Source organism: Suillus discolor (assembly GCF_016758755.1).
Source record: "Suillus discolor strain FC423 chromosome Unknown F5147scaffold_18, whole genome shotgun sequence".
Taxonomy (NCBI): domain Eukaryota; kingdom Fungi; phylum Basidiomycota; class Agaricomycetes; order Boletales; family Suillaceae; genus Suillus; species Suillus discolor.
In genome coordinates, this window is record NW_024541265.1 from 193,628 (window position 1) to 212,900 (window position 19,273).

At 47.9% G+C, this 19,273-nt stretch overlaps 8 protein-coding genes across 8 annotated transcripts; 3 read left to right on the top strand and 5 right to left on the bottom strand.

Moving 5' to 3' along the window:
• Positions 1–35: 35 nt before the first annotated feature.
• F5147DRAFT_686734 (signal peptide peptidase-domain-containing protein) lies at positions 36–1,833 on the bottom strand. Its single transcript, XM_041436780.1, has 7 exons — positions 1,595–1,833; positions 1,415–1,537; positions 1,245–1,361; positions 1,098–1,188; positions 802–1,043; positions 465–754; positions 36–401 (listed from the first exon to the last, which is right to left on the bottom strand). The coding sequence occupies exons 1-7, from the start codon at positions 1,688–1,690 to the stop codon at positions 218–220; spliced, it is 1,143 nt and encodes a 380-aa protein (XP_041294557.1). The 5' UTR covers positions 1,691–1,833; the 3' UTR covers positions 36–217.
• A 23-nt stretch (positions 1,834–1,856) lies between these two features.
• Positions 1,857–4,606, bottom strand: F5147DRAFT_686742 (gamma-glutamyltranspeptidase). The gene is made up of 11 exons (XM_041436781.1): positions 4,037–4,606; positions 3,684–3,990; positions 3,478–3,630; positions 3,167–3,422; positions 3,096–3,111; positions 2,946–3,048; positions 2,717–2,896; positions 2,612–2,669; positions 2,281–2,565; positions 2,150–2,215; positions 1,857–2,097 (listed from the first exon to the last, which is right to left on the bottom strand). Exons 1-11 carry the CDS (start codon positions 4,441–4,443, stop codon positions 2,054–2,056), a joined length of 1,875 nt encoding a protein of 624 aa, XP_041294558.1. The 5' UTR covers positions 4,444–4,606; the 3' UTR covers positions 1,857–2,053.
• Positions 4,607–7,272: 2,666 nt separating this feature from the next.
• Positions 7,273–8,176, bottom strand: F5147DRAFT_771931 (uncharacterized protein; the record flags this gene model as incomplete). Its single annotated transcript, XM_041441299.1, has 3 exons — positions 7,273–7,512; positions 7,564–7,616; positions 7,672–8,176. 3 exons carry the CDS (start codon positions 8,174–8,176, stop codon positions 7,273–7,275), a joined length of 798 nt encoding a protein of 265 aa, XP_041294559.1.
• Positions 8,177–8,770: 594 nt separating this feature from the next.
• Positions 8,771–9,838, top strand: F5147DRAFT_99721 (NUZM, NADH-ubiquinone oxidoreductase 21.3 kDa subunit). Its single transcript, XM_041444522.1, has 4 exons — positions 8,771–8,877; positions 8,931–9,044; positions 9,094–9,214; positions 9,266–9,838. Exons 1-4 carry the CDS (start codon positions 8,805–8,807, stop codon positions 9,498–9,500), a joined length of 543 nt encoding a protein of 180 aa, XP_041294560.1. The 5' UTR covers positions 8,771–8,804; the 3' UTR covers positions 9,501–9,838.
• A 618-nt stretch (positions 9,839–10,456) lies between these two features.
• Positions 10,457–10,925, bottom strand: F5147DRAFT_573967 (uncharacterized protein; the record flags this gene model as incomplete). Its single annotated transcript, XM_041431190.1, has 2 exons — positions 10,457–10,840; positions 10,881–10,925. Coding segments are annotated over 2 exons (429 nt in total), but the record flags the coding sequence as incomplete, so codon positions are not given.
• Positions 10,926–11,632: 707 nt separating this feature from the next.
• F5147DRAFT_633359 (uncharacterized protein) lies at positions 11,633–13,188 on the top strand. Its single transcript, XM_041432839.1, has 6 exons — positions 11,633–11,856; positions 11,911–11,973; positions 12,025–12,518; positions 12,571–12,790; positions 12,839–12,904; positions 12,956–13,188. Exons 1-6 carry the CDS (start codon positions 11,680–11,682, stop codon positions 13,124–13,126), a joined length of 1,191 nt encoding a protein of 396 aa, XP_041294562.1. The 5' UTR covers positions 11,633–11,679; the 3' UTR covers positions 13,127–13,188.
• F5147DRAFT_686756 (phosphatidylinositol 3 and 4-kinase-domain-containing protein) lies at positions 13,189–16,574 on the bottom strand. Its single transcript, XM_041436782.1, has 15 exons — positions 16,289–16,574; positions 16,099–16,231; positions 15,964–16,013; positions 15,797–15,916; positions 15,690–15,738; positions 15,569–15,642; positions 15,421–15,511; positions 15,269–15,368; positions 14,948–15,215; positions 14,874–14,887; positions 14,349–14,824; positions 14,234–14,293; positions 14,165–14,171; positions 13,411–14,114; positions 13,189–13,358 (listed from the first exon to the last, which is right to left on the bottom strand). The coding sequence occupies exons 1-15, from the start codon at positions 16,453–16,455 to the stop codon at positions 13,314–13,316; spliced, it is 2,358 nt and encodes a 785-aa protein (XP_041294563.1). The 5' UTR covers positions 16,456–16,574; the 3' UTR covers positions 13,189–13,313.
• Positions 16,575–17,069: 495 nt separating this feature from the next.
• F5147DRAFT_610089 (kinase-like domain-containing protein) lies at positions 17,070–19,263 on the top strand. The gene is made up of 3 exons (XM_041432418.1): positions 17,070–18,138; positions 18,189–18,674; positions 18,725–19,263. Exons 1-3 carry the CDS (start codon positions 17,407–17,409, stop codon positions 19,097–19,099), a joined length of 1,593 nt encoding a protein of 530 aa, XP_041294564.1. The 5' UTR covers positions 17,070–17,406; the 3' UTR covers positions 19,100–19,263.
• The last annotated feature ends 10 nt before the right edge of the window (positions 19,264–19,273 follow it).

The window sequence follows — 19,273 nt, forward strand, 5'->3', positions numbered from 1 at the left end:
GTTAGATCAAGAACCACGTCATCCACCCGACTCCGATCCCACTCTCCGTGCGAATCACTCCATCTACAACTCCTTCTCTGTCTCAGGAAAGTCACAAAATAACCACCACGCCGCCCGCGCCACCATCAATACGCCACTTATCATTTCTAGAAACTAAATTAAAACTCAAATAGGTATCTACTCCCGACTACTCCAACTCATCCATTGCATCCGATTCTTACTCTCGTTTACTCTTGCTCTTGTTCTTCCCCTTCCCCTTCCCATCAACTTCCTCACCACCCCCATCATCATTCCCCTCCACTTCACTCTTCTTCGATCCATCATCATCAATCCATTTCCAAACTTTACCTAATTCCCCTCTAACAATCCCTACCCCGAACAATGACAACATGCAAGCGGGGCTAAGGCGTACAAAAGAAGAACCCGTCACCATAGCCTTTCCAGCCCATAAAAACAAAACACACCTCAAATAAAGTAATGCGGGCTGGCCTTTGCCGAACACGTGCATCACTGCCATTGTAGTCACCAGTCCAGTAAAGTACGCTGCCAGGGTCGCGTAAAAGTACGGCTTTCTAAATGCGCCTTTGTCATCCGCACGTGCATAGTCGTAACGTAGTGCCAAGGCAACAAATGTACCGGGAATGACAATGTCCCCTAGTCCGAGTAATGTGTATCCGCGCTCGCTGGCAAAACTCAGCGATTTGGGCCACAGTAGTTTGATTGGGACATCAAGAGACGTGGCTACCGTGAGCATCTAGAACCCATAAGTCCAGTCTGGGAATCATTCTATAAATCACTTACCACGTCCGTACCAAACACCCAGTATATATCATAGAAGAACAGTCCAGACAGAAGAATACATCCCGTCTGGAACGAGTCTATTTTCAGCAGACAGATGGCATTGTAAGAGAACGACAGCGCCATAATATCCGTTATAAGCGCAGACTTGCGGCTTGTTTCCGAGATATTGAATAGCACAGAGGGTATCAAAGCGAGTGGAAACAACCAAATCGTCGGCGTGCGTAACGACACCGAGACCAATTCTACAAACAGATTAAACAAAGTCCTCGAGTAAAACATCGTATGAAAACACGCACCCCGTGGACCCTTCAGAATTAACACTCTATTCCGATCAAACTTCTTCCACCGTTCTTCCCCGACCGCGAATCTCATAAGCGACACAGCACTCTGGGAAACATGCGACTCGATTACAAACACGCGACCTATGATACGACACGACTCACCTTCCACACACTGCCCACGGCAGCGACAGAAAAATACCACGCGAGTAACCAATTTATCCATTCTTTTCCAAAGTACTTCATTATAGCGTACATCCCGAAAAGTGCTGCTGAGCCTGCCTGTCATAATTACATCTTAGCATCGATTACATGTATTGCAACGAGGAACTCACAACTGGGAAAAGCCATGCGTCAGAGGACGAAAGCCTATCGGTCACGCCTTCATCTTCATCTTCATCCTCATCATCTTGCACGACCGATTTATCCGTCCCGTTGGTTTTTGGCTTCTTAGGCGTCTAGAAAAGTGTTCAATTCCTTTAGGCATTCACTCATGATGATCTATGTCAACGCACTGGAAGTGAGCCGTGGGCTCCCACATATATAGAGATAGAAGCTAAGCACAGAAGACCTGCATATGAAGAAATGAGGTCCCAGTCTGTGCTGGCCATCTTAATTGAATTGGGTGGGGATGTAAATGGGTGAATGAAACACTTCTTGGACTTTTTACATGCTACGTGACAGGAGACGTGTCAGTTTGGAGTTGTTTGGGGGTGTTTTATTCTAAGGGTTATGCCAAACACTAGACTTGGATTTGATTTCATGAATAGTGCCAGCTTGCCATTAAATCACTGATCATCGAGCAGACCACAGGAGGCACGGCTAATACCCCGCGGAAACAATAGACTTGGTGATGTGATGGATTTAATTTTATACCAGGAGACATGGCGTAAATTCAACAAAGGACACACTGATTGACTTGCTCGCTAAGGTACGTACTGAACACCGGTCATCGGACCGCTGGAGGCACGGGCTTAATACCCCGCGGCGATACCATTCTTCCTCGAATCACTAGCCGCTGTAAACCATCAATCACACAAAAACCACGTCAAAACACCGTAACCACATACCAAAAATCCTGCCATCCATACTCACTACCGCCTGCACAACAGCAGCCACACGATCAATCTTCGACACTAATGCGGCAACCCGTGAGTTAAAACATAATCTTTCTCATAAATAATGACGGCATTAGACATGCCTGTGATATTATGTCCCCGTTCGATCAGCGAATTTAGTATGGCGACAGGCACGATCTCATCGGCGTCTACTTCGAGTGGGTACAGTTGATCGTGGACGCGCCCGTTTTCAATCGCAGCGCTGATATCCATTCCCCAATCGAGGTTGAGAATGACTTGCAGGACTGCGCCAAAGATTCGGCCACCACCTGATCCGCCGATAGAGAGGTAGAAGGAGCCGTCGAGGTTTTCGATTATCGTAGGTGTTGTTGAGGATAGGGGGCGTTTCCCGGGCTCGGGGTAATTATCTAGGGATTGTTAATTTGGGAGAATAGGGGAAGAGAAGCTGCGTACATGGTGAAGGAAAGAGGCCAAAACCATTAGGTCTTCCTGGAACCGAAAAATCGTCCATCTTACGAGCGCAATCAGAAGAAGTTGTTAGAACATGTGAGGGCTCACCTCATCATTCAGGATAATGCCGGTTTCGGGGTCAAGCACCATGGAACCAAATACGAGATTCACTGTTGTCGTCAATGCTACAGCCATTCCGTCCTTGTCGAGCACAGATGTATGACTTGTTCCATGATCAATCTTGACGTCAAACTCTGGATTATAATATTCGGGGGGATGCGTACGATCCTAAAGTGTCATCCAGATACGGTAAAGCAACAGAGCGCAGACAACGTACATCAGTGAGATTAAGTGCCACAGCATCTGCAAAGGCTTTCGTGGAGATTTCGGCGACGCGAGCTGTTCCGTTGGTGACATATGCCAAGTCACCAATCTTTGTGCTAGCGTAACGTGAGACCGGCTGTAATAAATTTGGAAAGGGACTCACCGGGCTGCAAACCCGACTGACGTGACACTGTCAGTTCCACAACAAACTATTTGAAGTAGGTAAGCGCTCACACTTCAATGCCTCTATAAAGCGGTGAATATTCAAGCCAGTTCGGCCTTCGCCGATAAAATCGTAGCGTTCTAATAGGTTCAAAATATGGAGAAGCACGGGTCCTGAAGTTGGTGCGCAGCTAGTGTACACTTTCTTATCATGATACGTTCCTTGGAGAGCGTGATCCACCTTCACAGTGTAATTCTCCAGATCTCCATTAGTCATTATTCCTCCAGTGGCTTGTACCTTGCGTATGATTGAGTCAGCTATGGGGCCCTGGCCAAAAATAACTTAAATGTAGGTCCAACATGAACCACAGCGAATATCAAACCTTGTAGAACACATTGGGTCCTTCGGATGCGATAGTAGCAAGCGTGCGTGAGTAATTCGTCCGTCTAATAGTTTCGCCTTCAAGCAGCATACGACCCTCTGGGGCGAAAATAGCTCTCCAATCTTCTTTAGGAAGTATGAGTCTTGCAAACATCTGGAAGGTGTGTAATCAATCAATGCCTCAGATTCGCATGCCCAGCATTTTACCTGCAAACGTCGCGCTAATTCTTTATCAACCGCCCATCCAGCAGCAAGATCCACGCTTGGCTGCACGAGTCTAGCCCACGGCAATTTCCCCCAGCGTTCATGTGCTTCTTGGAGTCCACGGACTTCACCGGGAACACCAACTGCTAATCCACCCCATCGCGCAGCAGTTGGATCATCCTCGTACATGGTGCTATTTGCCAAGGCTGGTGCGGTTTCTCTAAAATCAATGGTATATACTTTCGAACTACCACCCTCAGACGAGGGTGGAATGCGAACTGTCATGAATCCTCCTCCACCTATGCCCGAGCTGATTTACGTCAAAAACATGAATTTCGGAAACGCAGACAACTCACGAAAACATGTTGACCACACCAACACAGAAAACAGCACTGATAGCGGCGTCGATAGCATTTCCTCCTTCCTTCAAGATGGCGACACCAATGTCTGAACATCGTTTATTCTCGGAAGCAACGGCACCGTGTTCAGCCTCTATGAGATAGGCAGGATTACGGGTTTGTGTGTGGGTTTGGGTGGATAGGTGCGGGTGAGGTTGGTATCTCTGTAGCAGAAGCGTCGCTAGACAAATAGCAAGTAAGGCAACGAATGCACCCCTCTGCCATCTACGTCGACCTTTCGGTTCCTTCGTATATAGGTAAAGCGGGAGCTCGGCTTCGGTAGAATCAAATGGTTGCTTGAAACTATCCACCGGAGGGTCATCTTCCACGGTGGGTAATGGTGATACTCGTGTCCTGTAATCCATAAAGTTGAAAACCAAGTCGACTGAAACCTTTATCTTATGGTAATGAAGGTGACCGGAACCCGGAAGTAGACATCTAAATATTAAGAAGTCGTCGACCTTCCTCGGCTACCCGCAAACCTGCTGTCCGGATTCTGTGCTTCATTGCACACGGTGCCATATTCGCACCAATGGAAAGGGCCTAATACTTAATCCGAGTGGTATTCACCACATGCCGGCACGTGCAGGGGCCGATTCGGGTTATTATGGCCTTATGTAATTCAATTTTGGTAATAGCCTCATTTTGATTCACTGTCGTAGGGAGCCACGATCAGAAGTCCTATTTATTCACCGTGACAGTCGCTGTCTCAGGCATCCCAAGTGGAGGCGCAACGATGCCAGCTCACCGGCACCGATCGCTAATGTTTCAATATGACGGCTCAGAGGCCGACAATGTTTCGAATATTGGCTCTTTGAGCCATGCGAGGTGAGTCCGAAATCCATCAATATACCCCACTCACCAGAATACCTCACGAGAGTTTCAGCTTTTCACCGATGATATACACAGGAATAAGAGGAACTGGTATGTCCAAAGTCTCAATTGCAAATTGAAGGGATGCTATGTTACAACGTTTTGTCAGACATTACACCAGGACCTCTGAAACGTAGGAAAACCCTGGGACTCAATACTCGTTTTGATCGGATGCTGGCCCAAGTGCACGTCTCAAATTCGTACAGTCTTGATCCGAAAACGCGTCGAAAGCGTGCGCGTTCTTCCGGGTCTTCCTCTGTCAGCAGTTATGATCTTCCTAAGACACCTGTGGACGCATACAGCCATGAGGATAGACTTGGAAGTGACTTCTCTGGGTCGAAAATGAATAAAAGGGCGTCGAACCCAGCAAAATCTCCCTCGGTATATCGAAAGGTACGATATATGCGCGCGCCTTTATGCCCATGAGAACCCAAACTTGGCTATTGCGGCGTCAGGGTTCTAAAGTAAGGCTACCGACGAAGGCCCTACCTATGTGGCTCGCGAGTACGTTCAGTGCCTTAGAACCCGAGCATCCACTTCGAGAATTGCTTCCTCTGGCCCACGAAGACACGACCGAAGCCAGAACTCAGAACGAACCTCGACCATGTTCTCAAGAAGCCAGGGAAGGTCGCACGTTTGCATTTTCCCCATTCGATGTCGTTCTACAAGAAAATAATGATGCAGCTCATGAAGCTTCACATCTGCCGTCTGCTGACCTTGCCTTCCGTGACGTTGGTTGTGACCCGACAACCGTCAATGCGGAGTTACAAACATTTCACCTCGGGGAAGATACTCTAGGTTTTCGCCCATTTTCAACTCCCGGCTCGCTCGCTGCTCTACATCACACTGTCAATTCAAATGCTTCATCTGACTTGGCCCGCCCATCAGGATCGCAGAAGACCTCAGTGCATGTGAAACCACCCCTTTTGTCTCACAACACAAGTGTCAACCATGCCAATTTCACATCATCCCCTGTTTTTCGTTCAACTATTGCAGAGCCGGAAACTCACTTGTCCTCCTTCTGCCGCGGACCGTCTGTTGCTTCTAGCGATTTTGGACCTCACTTACCGACGGAAGAGAACGAACTGACGATGAATATATTTTCCACCCCTGGACCGGCATTTACCGTCTCTCGACCAGTGTACTTCGATTCTCCCACTGAAGATCCATCATTGTCCGACCCTCTGGAACCAGAATCCTACGAGCTTGACTTGGACGCACTTGATTTCCGCTGGCAGCCATTCTTGAGGAAGACTTTGTGTGATCCCAGCGTGGTCGGCAGGCAAACTTATGACATGCATGCTTCAGCTACGATTCCTCCTGCCTTTGATTATTCCGACATCCTTTTGTCGCGTTCGCCTCATTCCTTCTATGGCGTCGCTGACGATCATGTAGCAACGGCGGAGCCACGTGGCGCACGTGTAGAATCCGACCTTTATAATGGACCCGTTCGGGGCTCACCTGTATCTGGACACGCCATCCGACAATCATCATCTCCTCAGTTGAATGGCCAAAGCGGCGCAGCGGTCTTTGCTCCCCCTTCTAGAATTTTCATTACGATTCCTCCCGTCTCTGCAGGCCCTGACATCCTTTTATCACATCCGCCTCATGTTTTCCGTAGTGTCGCCGAAGACCAAGCAACAATAGCAGAAGCATCTAACGCACCCGTAGAATACGACCTTCGTGATGGACCCATTCGCAATTCACCTATATCCGGATATGTCATCCAAGAATCTCCATTACCTCAGTTGAATGGCCAAAATGGCGCAGTGGTCTTCGCTCCCACTGCGGGAATTTTTGTTTCACCGCTAAAGGGAGCAACATCATCCCCTGCGGTCCCTGGTATTGCTGATGTACAAGAAGTAAGCCCACACGAAGCAAAACCGTCTCGTCGTCTTTAAACTGATCTTGTCAAAGCTTACCGCAGAGAGCCGCGAGCAACCTTCCACGCCCACACGCTCAACTCAGGCGTCACAACCAGCAACACCGAAGAAAGATCGACCAAGCCAAACACGCAGTACGCCGATCTCGCCTCGGCAAGAACAACGATCGACTGTCTCGTGGATGTTGTCACGTCGGTCGCTTGCGGGGAGGAGCAGTGTTTGCCATGATGAAATCGAGGGATTGCTCTCGCAGCGTTCAGACACTAGTCATGACACGATTGAATCATGGGCGGATGACCATTAGTGAATTTGAGCATTCCACACCTGTATTTCCGTTAGTAAATTCAAACTCTACAACGTTCCTTAATCCGAATTAGAAGTATTCAATAGAATGTAAGTATTGCGAGGGTATATAAATCCAAGTGAGCCGGTGGAGAATTACCAAACAACTTCAGCACCGTCAAACGGTTGGATGGTGACCCCACGTTCTCCCCGTGACTTTCGCAGCTTGTGTCGTTCCAGAGTATATACCTCGTATGAAGAGGCTGCAAGCATCATTGCACGGATGTGGTGCGGGTGCGAGTTGGCAGCCACTGCATGTTTTCGGGACTGCCAGATGCACGTTGCAAGGTTCATACCCGTTTCTGGATCTGGCACACCATACCAATACATGATAAGCTAGGGGGTAAGGTCAGGTGGAGCCACTATGATAAGGGGTTGGTTGCATACACCACCACTGAGCACAGCTTCCTCGTGAGCTAACTTGTCGGCATCATAAAGGGCTGTGCATACGAGGAGAATCAGTCAAAGGTCCGGGTACGAATGATGGTTACTTACGTCCACTGTCGCTCCCAGGCAATCGCTTGCTGCGAAAGGCAACACAATACCACTCACGCTCCTCATCTTCCGGAAGTTCTAATTCACTCCAATTGAACGCTTCATCGTATGGTAATTCAGCATAATACGGAGTCACCGGATGGAAATGGTGCAAAGCTTTGTGCAACGACAGCGATACGGGGTCTATATCAGGTAGACGGGTCCCGGAGAGCATCGGCTGCTGTTCTAGTGATGTATGGAGTAGTACCCCGAGGTCGTGAGGTAGAGAAGAAAGTAGCGGAGGTAGATAGAGGACGGTAGATGAGGGGTTTGTGAGACTTTTAGAATTGAATGTGGGGAGCTCGTGAGGATCACGCTCAGTGTCGATAGCCCCAAGGCCGACGTCCAGATTGTCCGAGTCCGGATGCTCAGACTCAGTGCCGTCAGCTACGAGACCAATATCTAGGGGGTGTTGTGACTCTGAGCTAACAAGTTCAGCATAACTGTGAACAAGTGTGAAACCCATGATGGCCTCGGGCGCGCTAACTCGTAGTGGGGAAAAATAGCCTAAAAATGCATGTAGAATGCATGCAGGGCTTATATCAGGTGCAAGGCCAGGGCGCACGCGATTTACCAGCCAAGTGATGAGATGTCGCTATGCCATTGCGTGATTTTTGACAATAACAGTTATCAACGACTAGAAATTAATATCGTCAAGGAGCCTAAGATAGACAGAAGACAACCATTAGCCTACCATTGGACACCACCGTGAATAAACTACTTCAGTTAAAACCTCTAGATCTAGAGGCATAATCAAAGGCAAGTGCGGCCCTGAGGCATGAGGTGTAATTATCATTGCCAGCCAGACTCCGACAGCTGGCATCACTTGGCATGACTCAAATGGAAGCTGCTGAACTTGAGCAGGCAGAGTACTGGGTCTGGTGTGCTCTAGACAAAGCCGTGTCACACATACACATAGCAGACATGTTAGTGTGAAGGATGTATAACAATCTGATATACAACAGTTACTTGTATTGAGAGCGGTCTCTTCCGAGTCCTGCTTCAGGCCTGGCTTACTAAGTTCGACCAAACATGCTTATGTAAGCATCTTTCTAGGCCCCGCTGTTCCCCGAGTTTCAACTCGAACTTCACAGATGGCAGCTACGAAAAAAGCTGCAGAGTCGACTCTTTACCATGTTCATCCGAAGGGTTTTTGGAAGAAATTCCGTGAGTTTATTTATTTATTGGCTTATCGAATGTGTGCGAATGCCTCTTACCAGGCGACGCTGTGGTCATTAATCCTGAAATCTCGAGTGGTATTCCATTAGCAGGAATATACAGATGGCCGCAGCCTGGTTCCAGACCGGAGAAATATGCATCCCCGGCAACCAAAGGTAGGATATTGAGGCTCACTATAGGGTTTGTTCATCCCTTTTTTGTCAGCTTCCGACCCCGCCCAGAACCCGTACTGGAAGAGAGATGTTCGAAGGGCATATCCCCAGCTTTCTGTGGTCACGCAGCCCGACCTATCGTCACTTCTCATTCAACACTCTGAAGCCCAGGCGTACGTTCTCGTACCCTCTGCATAGCAGCTCCCACTGACATGTTATCATAGAATTCCTGCACCATCAGAAGCCAAAGAAGGAGAGAAATCGGATGTCCCCACAAAGACTCAGGAGACCATGGATTTGACAGGTGCCATTGCTGCAATCACATCTGTGCACAAGGTGTACGACCAGTCAAAGCTCCCCCCGAAGGTGCCCTCACCCTTCAAGAAGTGGAGAGCCGAGCTCGCACCGGACGCCCCTCATGATCACAATGCTTATTTTCCAATGTTGCTATACAAGTAGTCGACTTTTGCATTACACTCGAGGATTTTTCCACTTCTTATTGTTGGCGATAAATCCAGAGATAACCATCATATCTTCCGCGCTGCGGATAAAGCGGAGATGCTTTCGATGTGAATAGGCACCTTCCTCTGTACAGCGTATACAGGAGTTTCTTTGTGCTTTTTATGGATCGAAGCCTAGCAACACTTTCACTTAGGGTACGTTACTCAGTCGCTTAGCTGTGTGACACTCGTGTTCGGTGCGGTTGTACCACCCTGTTTGATCCATCTCTCTTGGTTGAGCATCTTCTAGAGCTCACTGACATATGTATATCAGAACCTCAAACACGAACCGCGCCCACCGGATTTCCCAACGGATGTACCATTGTGATAAACCACTGGCGTGCTCCCTCTGCTGCTCTTCCAAGGCTGTTGACATAGGTTGATATCAAACGCCATGGAAGAGGGGCGTGAAGGAAGCTCGTACAAATAGGAGAGGTGCAACTCGTTTTAACGATATGTTGGAGGAGAGCTCATCGCAATTTATCTACATCTATTATTGATGGAAACTGGATCACTGATCGAGTATCTCTGAACGGCGTGCCAATCTACAGGATATCCCTCAACTCAGCAAGCCATGTATATGGATTACTTTTGCAGTTCCATTGCCGACAACCGCTCTTCACTTTCCAACCGGATTCACATATCTCCTCAGAAGGAACGGGGCGTTCGTTGAGCCAGAGTGTGATATAACGGGTTGGTCAGAGTCTAGCCTGAGATGCAAGAGGGGGCAGTATTTGGAAGCGATAAGTATAGCTTGCACACATTTTGACACAACGGTTTTCCGGGACGGTTCTTACCCAGCTCCCGATAGGTGGGTGGAAACTGCCAAACACTTGCTGGACTACCCTATCCTCGTTTTTGTCATCCACCCGAGGTACTCCGACTGTGATGACAGTACCTCCAGCAGTAACGTTGTCATGAGCGGTTTAGCGTGTCAGGAAGAGAGATGGCACCAAATGCCAAAGTGATAAGAGTTGATGTGACCTTAGCAATTGCGTTTTTTAACGCAGTAGTCGAGAGATTACGATCGAGCACACGAGTAGCGCTGCGCGAGGAAAGAAATCCAGTGTTGTGGAAAGAAGCTGTAGTGATGATCGGAGAGAGTTCAAAGAGCTTAACAAGCTGTATGGATATGAACATTGTAAATATTAGGCAAGGGACAAGATTAAGTTTGCACGCACATAGCCATGGCGCAAGATGAGCCAGTTCAGGCTGCTGCGCATACAAGGCAACAACGAATGGGATTATGCCAACCTGCACAGAAGCCGCTTGGTCAAAAGTAATCATGTTATCCGGAATCTAAGGAAGAAAGAATTGGCTTTGTCGGAGCATATAATACTTTTGCAGTGGAGTCGGCAATTATGAAGCAGTACTGTTGGAAAGTGGTAAACTTGCTGCCTATGTTCGCTTGAAAAAATATGTCAAAGAAACGTCAGTACTATCCTTCTATCTTTGACGCCACTTACACCTTATCCTCTTGAAATAAGTGACACCATGACAGTCGGACAGCTTCCATATTGCCAGCAGCCTCTTCACCAATGACTGCTGGGTACGACTTGACGAAAATGAATCCATTTTCCAATGCAAAGGGTCCAGACCGCTTAAAGTCGGTTTGGCGAGAAGTTCGTCGGAGCCAGGTGCGTCAATCTTAAGTACTAACAGCGAGATAACAGGAAGCCACAAAGCTTCAAGTTGTTGGGTTGACGTGATGTTCAACACAGGTTAGATTGGAAGAGATCGGGAATAAAGCGCAGCTGCGGACAAGCAAGTGAGTACTAGGAATGGCGTAAATTAGTTACGAATTGGCGAGTTAAGTGGTGCCGGTGAGTATTCGGACTTATATGAGGAAGTGTCTGGTGCGGAAGGGGAATACTAAGTCCTGCATCTCGGACGTGACAAAACCAATCCACGTACTAGTTGTGTATTATCAAGATACCGGCCTGATCTCACCAGTAAGTATTGCCAATCCGATACCGAGCCAGTATTTTGGTTGAGTGAAAGGGTATTCGTGGTCCCGTCAGTACGCATACTTACTCTTTCAGGACGAGTGACAATTACGTTAATTGGTTAATTACCATACCAAAGTACAAAGCTGTGTTAAGGCCTTAGAATCAAACACGTACAAACAACCGCCTGAAATGTCCAACGACGCACCACCATCAGCAGCCGCGGGCGCATCCGCATCTGCCCAAGCAGCTGCTTTCGCCAACGACGACCGTATCCACTTTTCCAGAGAGACAGGAACATGGAGGCTAGAGAACGAAGATGGTACTGAACTCGAGTTTGATTCCGCCAAGGGTGTATGGGTTCCGGTGGTGAGTGTGAACTTTGTGGGGCGCTAGTGATCGTGAGGCAAGCAAATTTGGCAGCTTGATGAGGAACTGATCAAAAAGCAACAAGCTGCATATTCGGTGGCTGGCGTGGATGAAGAGGTCAAGTAATGCTATTCAATACGACGACTCCTTAATTAATAATCTCCCCAGACACCAGCTGCGCCCGTGCTCAAACGCGCAAATAAGAAGAGGAAGGAGCCTGAAAACTACACGTCCTATACGCCTCAGGCAGAGCCTTCTGCCAAGCGTGGCAAGAACGATAAGCCAGCCAAGTCGAAAAATACGGCAGTCTACGTTACTGGTCTCCCTGCAGATACTGACGTGGATGAAATCGTCGAGCGCTTTTCCAAGTTCGGAGTTATTGAGGAAGATGATGAAGGCGAATCGAAAGTGAAACTGTACGCACGCGAGGACGGGTCATTTAGTGGAGAAGCACTGGTGGTTTATTTCAAAGAAGAATCAGTGACTTTGGCAGTCAACCTCCTGGATGACGCGGAACTCCGCATAGGCGACGCATCAACGATCATGAGTGTACAGAAGGCGGAATTCCGTCACAAGCATTCAGGCGGGGTAGGAGAGGAAGCAAAACTGCGAAAGACAGTGGACAAGAAGAAGATAACCAGAAGGATCGGCAAGATGCAGAAGTATGTTCCTCCTCTCTCGGACTGCACTGTCATATCTCTAATCCACCTACAGAAAAATTGAAGAATGGGATGATGAAGATGGCTTTGGCCCTGCCAAGAACGAAGAGGATGAAAAGAAAGTAGTTAACAGGAACTGCCGTGTAGTGGTTCTCAAGCACATGTTCACTCTCCAAGAACTCGACGAAGACGCGTCTCTGCTACTTGACCTGAAGGATGACGTGCGTGTCGAATGTTCATCACTAGGAGAAGTCACAAATGTCGTTCTGTATGACGTATGTCCTATGTTTGCTATTCTGCGGCCATATCTGATATCCTTGTAGAAAGAGGCTGACGGAGTGATGTCAGTCAAGTTCAGAGACTCACTGAGTGCTCAGGCCTGTGTCATTGTACGTCTCTCTCTCACTTACCCCTTGGCCAGTATTGATCAACATTCATAGAAAATGAACAACAGGTTCTTCGCCGGAAGACGTGTTGAGGCGTTTTTGTATTCAGGAAAACAGCGCTTCAAACGCAGCGGAGCGGGCGACGACTTGGATGGAGATAACGACGAATCAGAAAAGCAGCGGCTGGATGACTTCGCATCGTGGCTCATGACTGATGGGGACTGATTGGATGTATTATCGTTCCTGCATCGAGCTTGCCAGTCTGACGAAGATACGAACATTCGACTTATTAAACGTATATAATGCATTTCAAGATCTTTGGACATTTATATCAGATAGCAAATTACGATAGCAACCTGAACCATAACACGACAAACCGGACCCCTCTATGAAAGAAATGTGTGCGTATATTTCACCAGCAGCTAAGAAGAGGTTTCGCAGCAACCGTCTCAAATCGCTGAGGCAGTATTGTAGATCAGATCCTCGCCGATAATAGGGGGTGCACATACCTCGACAATGACAGTTCGCTTCTGCTGTTCAAGTTCGTCGACGTTCATCCAGTCCAGGCTGTGGTCAGGCTGGTGATACATCCGCCCTGCATGGCTGTTCCACCTATTGTGCTGAGGTACGAATGGTGACTCAACATGAGACATTGACTTGGACATGACTGCCAGATCCTCCTCTGTCACAGAGTTAGCGAGTGAGTGTATTTCCGGAACAGAGGTAAGCCCGCCCGGACTGCCAGGTGGGGTGAGTTGCTGTGAAGCTGATAGATCATCGGGTGGAAGCCCATCACCAGTGGGGATAAGGAGTGGTTGCGGAGCTGACGACATTCCAACATCGACTTCTTCCTCTTCGTCCTCCTCGATAACAGGTTCTTCGACGCCAAGCCGTTGCAGCCCAGCTTCGACAACGTCCAGGCGTTCAAGATGCTCGAGAACCGTGACACCTGTCGTACCTGGGTGTACCTTCTGAAACTTGGCAGAGAACGGAACGGGGCGGTCGGCTTCTGATGATCTCCGGCGAACAGGTGGAGGGAACTCAGCAGAGTAACTTTGACTGCGTGTACGCCGTGGTAATGGCATGGTGCTGATGGACGGGCGTGGTGATGCAGGTGAAGGACCAACACCAGGGAGACGAGGTGCTTCTTCCATGATTTCAATTTCGTCGTCCCAAACAAGTGCTTTCGTACGGCGGGTCAACTCCAGCGGACCTGCAATAATGAATATCGAAATTGTTTATTTGGCTGCCTTTGGAGCTCACCTTCATCCTAGCAGAGTAGACTGATTAGTTGAACGAATTCAAATGATCCAGCCAACAGTTCCGGCTTACCGCATGTTTCAAAGACTCGATAATGTTATAAGCTTGACCTTTCATGACAGCCAATTGCCTCTGAAATTAAATGATGATATCGTATCGTTTTTATCAAGGTACTCTCACAACTGACCTGGAACATTTTGGGATGGAAGTCAGGGTCAACTGCAAAGAGTTTACGAAGCTGGAAGGTTGTTTCCTCCCACCAGGTATTAGAGGTCAAGAGGGGTAAGAAATGCGCTCGCGTCTTTTCACTGAAAGGACGCCCAATCAAGTTGACAGGGAGATACAACCACCCATAGGTATATGACCGCCAGCCTCGAGGATGCTCATGAGGGAACGAGAGCGAATTGTCTATGGCTGCAATATGTATATGCGGTTGACGTATATAGTCAGACGAAGCAGCGTTAGCTTGAGATGGAGGGATGGCATTGGCGAAAGTTACAGTAGACTGTGATGACGGGGAATGTGTCTCAGCACGACGAATCTGTGGCATCTGAGGATGAGCTGAAGGCTGAGGGGCAACATCAACCAGTTTCTCGTGGCTGCCCTCACAGTACTTGATCATGTAATTATCAGCTCCACGGTCAGTATTTAGCATTAGGTAGTCTGTTCGCGGGGTTAGTCATCAGGAGGAATATGATAGAGAGGGTATCACCAAGTATCACAAGCCTAGTTCAGAGTGGGATGCAGCATAAGAATCTGTGATGCAAAGGGAGCCGACAAACGTACTTTTCTAGTTCTTCTCTAAAACTTTGTTGAAGCGCTCGCGACCAATAGAACGGACGTCCAGATTCGTTGTCTTCAGTAACGTCGAAAAGAGCACGTTCTTCCTCTGGATCTTCATCCTCTATGTCTTCGTCACCAGTCCTCCCGCATACTATTTTCAGTGCGCTAAGAAATCGTTTCGTAGGGAGACCTTTGCGGTGCGATGAATCGTCAAATGTGTCTGCGATAGAGCGGCCGGGCCAAGGATACTTCCGTAGGAAATCTGACGCATCTGATGATTTGTAGATGAGTTTATGCATGACAAGTAAGTAATATAAACACAACCAGTGTATCCATGCAAGAAATACTGCATGCTTCCTATCTTTTCAGGTAGTGGTTTACCTTTCTTGGCTGCACTTCTGTCAATCCAGTCATAGAAGAAGGCCTAAAACACGAGGATTTAGCCAGGAATTCCAAAAAGTATATCATGGGCTCACAGGGCTAGATAGTGAGACGAGTTGTGTACGAGGGACAATATTAAGTCCAAGACGTTCGTCAAGCAGGGATCCCGCAGCCTCTGAGATGTAACTTGAGACGGTAAGTGTCACGCGGGGTGAGCTGCTGTTCTAAGTTGTAAAGAATTACCTGAGATTGGGTATCAGACAGGCCCGTCCAAATGGAATTATCCATCTAAATTGCCGATGTAGCCACTTAGTGGTCTGAAAGATTTGTGAGTGAAAGTCTGGTCGATTATAAAGACACGCACTTTAGGATTCAAGCGCCCATAAGGCTCCTCATCTTTGGGCTTGAATACACTAGTTTTGATATATGGTAAGTTGTCATGTTACTGAAAGCACAATACTCGATACTCACGCAACTGTCTGGACTCTCCCATCAACTTTCGCACGAGCAAAGTAGGATCCAGAAGACCCTTTCACGATCATCTTTGGGTGGATTCCAGCTGATATGGCATTTCGCACTGATTGTGTTAAACTGTTTACTATGAGCTCGGCATTGGATTCCCAATAATCCTAACTTACTTGTCGAAAGTTGCCTGAGACATGGGAGGCTTGTGATCAAGTGTTTTTACCTGTGAACCAAGACGTTACTATCAACACGAAACAGTAGGAGCCATGCAGAGCATGCATTTTGATAGTAAAAACCACAGGACTTACCGTGATGTCACTTCCGCTCCCAAGGGCAGAATGTGGCGCACACGGCTCAAAGACACTCTGCCATATCTCCTTGCGAGAGTAGTCTTCGACTTTCTTCTTCCGTTTAACTTTCTGCGCAATAGATTCAGTCCACCTGAAGACATGAGTTAGCTCGAGACTAATATCGTAACTCAGCAAGCCCCTCGCCGACCTTTTGAATGCATTGTCTAACTTTCGCAAGTCTATGTGTCCTGGTTTGTGTGCTCGGGCACTACGTCCGCGGGCAGCCTTAGCGTGATCCTCCGTATTTTGTTCCTCGACGATAGTTTCATCTTCAACATCTTGAGGCAACTGTTGATAACCGGCAGAGTGGAGCATGATGAATCCCGGGAACCGAGAAATAAGACGCCTATATGACTTCAAGGCCTTTTCAATGCTCTTTCGTTGCGTGAGGTTGATATGAGCCTTCGAGAGTTGAGGCCACGCGTGTCCAGTGCTCGCCGCTTACCAAGTAACTTAATATAGCCACGAGGCTGTAATTTATGTGGCTGTGTTGTAGCGAAACTCCGTCAATGCCGAGGTTCAATAGTGTAAGTTTGGTGTAAGTAGTAGAATATTTAGTCTATGTTCAATGATGGCCACAAAAATAAAGGCTTGTCCTACCTTGCTATCCTCACTGTCAGCAATGCATCAAGCAAGAGGTGTCTCTGGACATCACCAGCATAGTCACAAGAATTGAGAGTTGTAGAATTTCTTGTGGCTGTATCTAATATCTATATGTTTAAAATATTGTATTTTATCGAATAGGATCTCACGAATTGTGCATATCGAGATGTTGGCTTCGTGAATCTATTGATCATTAATATTTTAATACTTGGTTGGTCACGATGCGCCATGGGTGTGTGACCGGGTGTAGGCGCTCCTTTTTTTGAAGTCAGCGACTCTCCCCATTTGGTAACACAGTTTGTTGACGAGCTTTAGGCCGTCAATGCATCAGCCCGTCTCCCCTTAAGCTTCTAGTCTGATTATGAATGGGCACATCAGATTATAATGACGGTGGTCATCGAAATGTTCAGGAGACAAGAAAAGGATGGAAAAGTGGATTTGTGATAATTGTGCCACCGGGACGAACCTTGCCTGCTTTGGATCGGTTGGCACGCTCTCTGGATTCCAAGTGGTATATCCCGAGAAAGCCACTTCCATCGATGTGGTTCAACATTATATCTCTTGAACTGAGACTTTCATCTTTCCAGCGTTGGTGCAACAACTTGAACGGGCAAGATACATCCTATCTCGGCTTTGCACACATCATCAGCTCTGACTTACTCCATGCCATCATCACCTTTAACTCTTAAAATGCAGAGCTCTCGTCGTTTAGCTGCACTATTCACTAATAGCCGTGATGCTAGTCACGAGAAGTCTCGCTGTCCGGACACAAGTCTCTCCAGCTCACTCGTTGAACGCCGAAATCCAAAGGATGGAGATCGCGCCGAGTTTCATTCGGATAGCAGCAATAACATTTCGGAGTATCTTAATCTTGACCTGCCTTGTCCATACCTCCCATCTCGCCCCGTATCTTCTTCATCCGCGATTCATCCGTCAAATTGTTGCCCTTCACCGTCCCCATTCGCTCGTGACGTCGAAATACGATCCCTCTTGCTCTCGTACGAAAATGAATATCCCTCTCCATCCTCAATTATCGAATCTCCTTTACCAGTTGTATCTATTCCTGCTCTTCACCCAGCATCTCTTTTGGGCCGTAACTACTCCCCTCGCTTTCCGGAAGACCACAGGCTCCTCGAGACCTTTGTTCATGATTACCGCCTTTGCGATGAACTCGGCTCAGGTGGATATGGTTTTGTAATGACCGCGGTCGACCGCCAGGAGAACATTGAGGTCGCTGTCAAATTCATCATCAAAGAAAAGGTCCCGGAGCAAGCGTGGATGGAGGACGAGGTCTATGGTCGAATCCCCATAGAAGTACTGGTACTTCATCTCGTAGAACACGAGAATATCATCAAGTGTCTCGAATTCTTCGAGGATGAGCTCTTTTTCTACCTCGTGAGTCATGTTCGCGATATGGGGTTTTTACACCGCTCAGCGAACAGTAGGTTCAAGAACTCCATGGTTCTCCGTGGCACAAACGCAAAAAATCGCATGATGCTCATCCGCATTCTGCCCTTGATGAGATCATTATCCCGCACTTCAGCTCGCCACCCCCCGTATTATCTCCCGCTGCGTCTGAATTTTCGGTTCCGGATTCTGAGCCAGAAACTCCACCGCAGGATTCAGGACATCTTCCGGCCTCAGTTCTCGTAGAAGGATGCGATTCACCCTTAACTGATGACTTGCAGTACCACTCACTTCATCTCTCGCGCAAAACATCTACTCTCGAACCACCTCGTCCTTGTTATACGCGCCGCCCCTCCCATGACCTTTTTGAATGCATAGAACAGACAAAATATAAGCGCCTCTCAGAGAAACAAGCCCGGTATATCATGGCCCAGGTGGTTGAGGCAGTACATTACCTCGATAGTCGAGGAATTTATCATAGAGACATTAAAGATGAAAACCTTGTCATCGACAAAGACTTCAAGGTAGAGTTCTATCTTATAAAATTATTATTATTCACTGACGGTGTGTCTAGGTCAAACTCATAGACTTTGGCAGTGCCGCAATAGAGAACCCTAATGATACGTCCCCATACTACAAACTCTTCTTTGGTACTACTGCGTACGCCGCCTCGGAGGTGCTCCTTAAGCGATCCTACCAAGCCGCGCCTGCCGAGATCTGGACCCTCGGTGTGCTGATGTCATACTTGTTGACCGGGATGTCCCCATTCCCCACCGAAGCGGATGCCATTGCGGGGCACATCGTCCTATCCGAGCTGCCAGGGAAGGGGCTCGGTGACTCATGCCTGCATCTCATGGGCAGGTGTCTCGAACCCAACCCTCAGCTACGTGCCAAAATCAACGAGGTGCGCGGACATCAATGGCTGAAGGGCGCTTTGGATGGTGTGTAGCTCTTATCCTCTTATCCTCTGTCGGCCCATTTTCTTCTGTTTACATATACCTTTGCATGAGCACGCTGTCTTAGAATACACACCCACTAGTACTCATGTACTCGCTATACCTCTTTGTCGTATCTTAACTTGATGTGGCGGTGTAGGCTGTTTAGGTAATTCAAATTAGTGCCG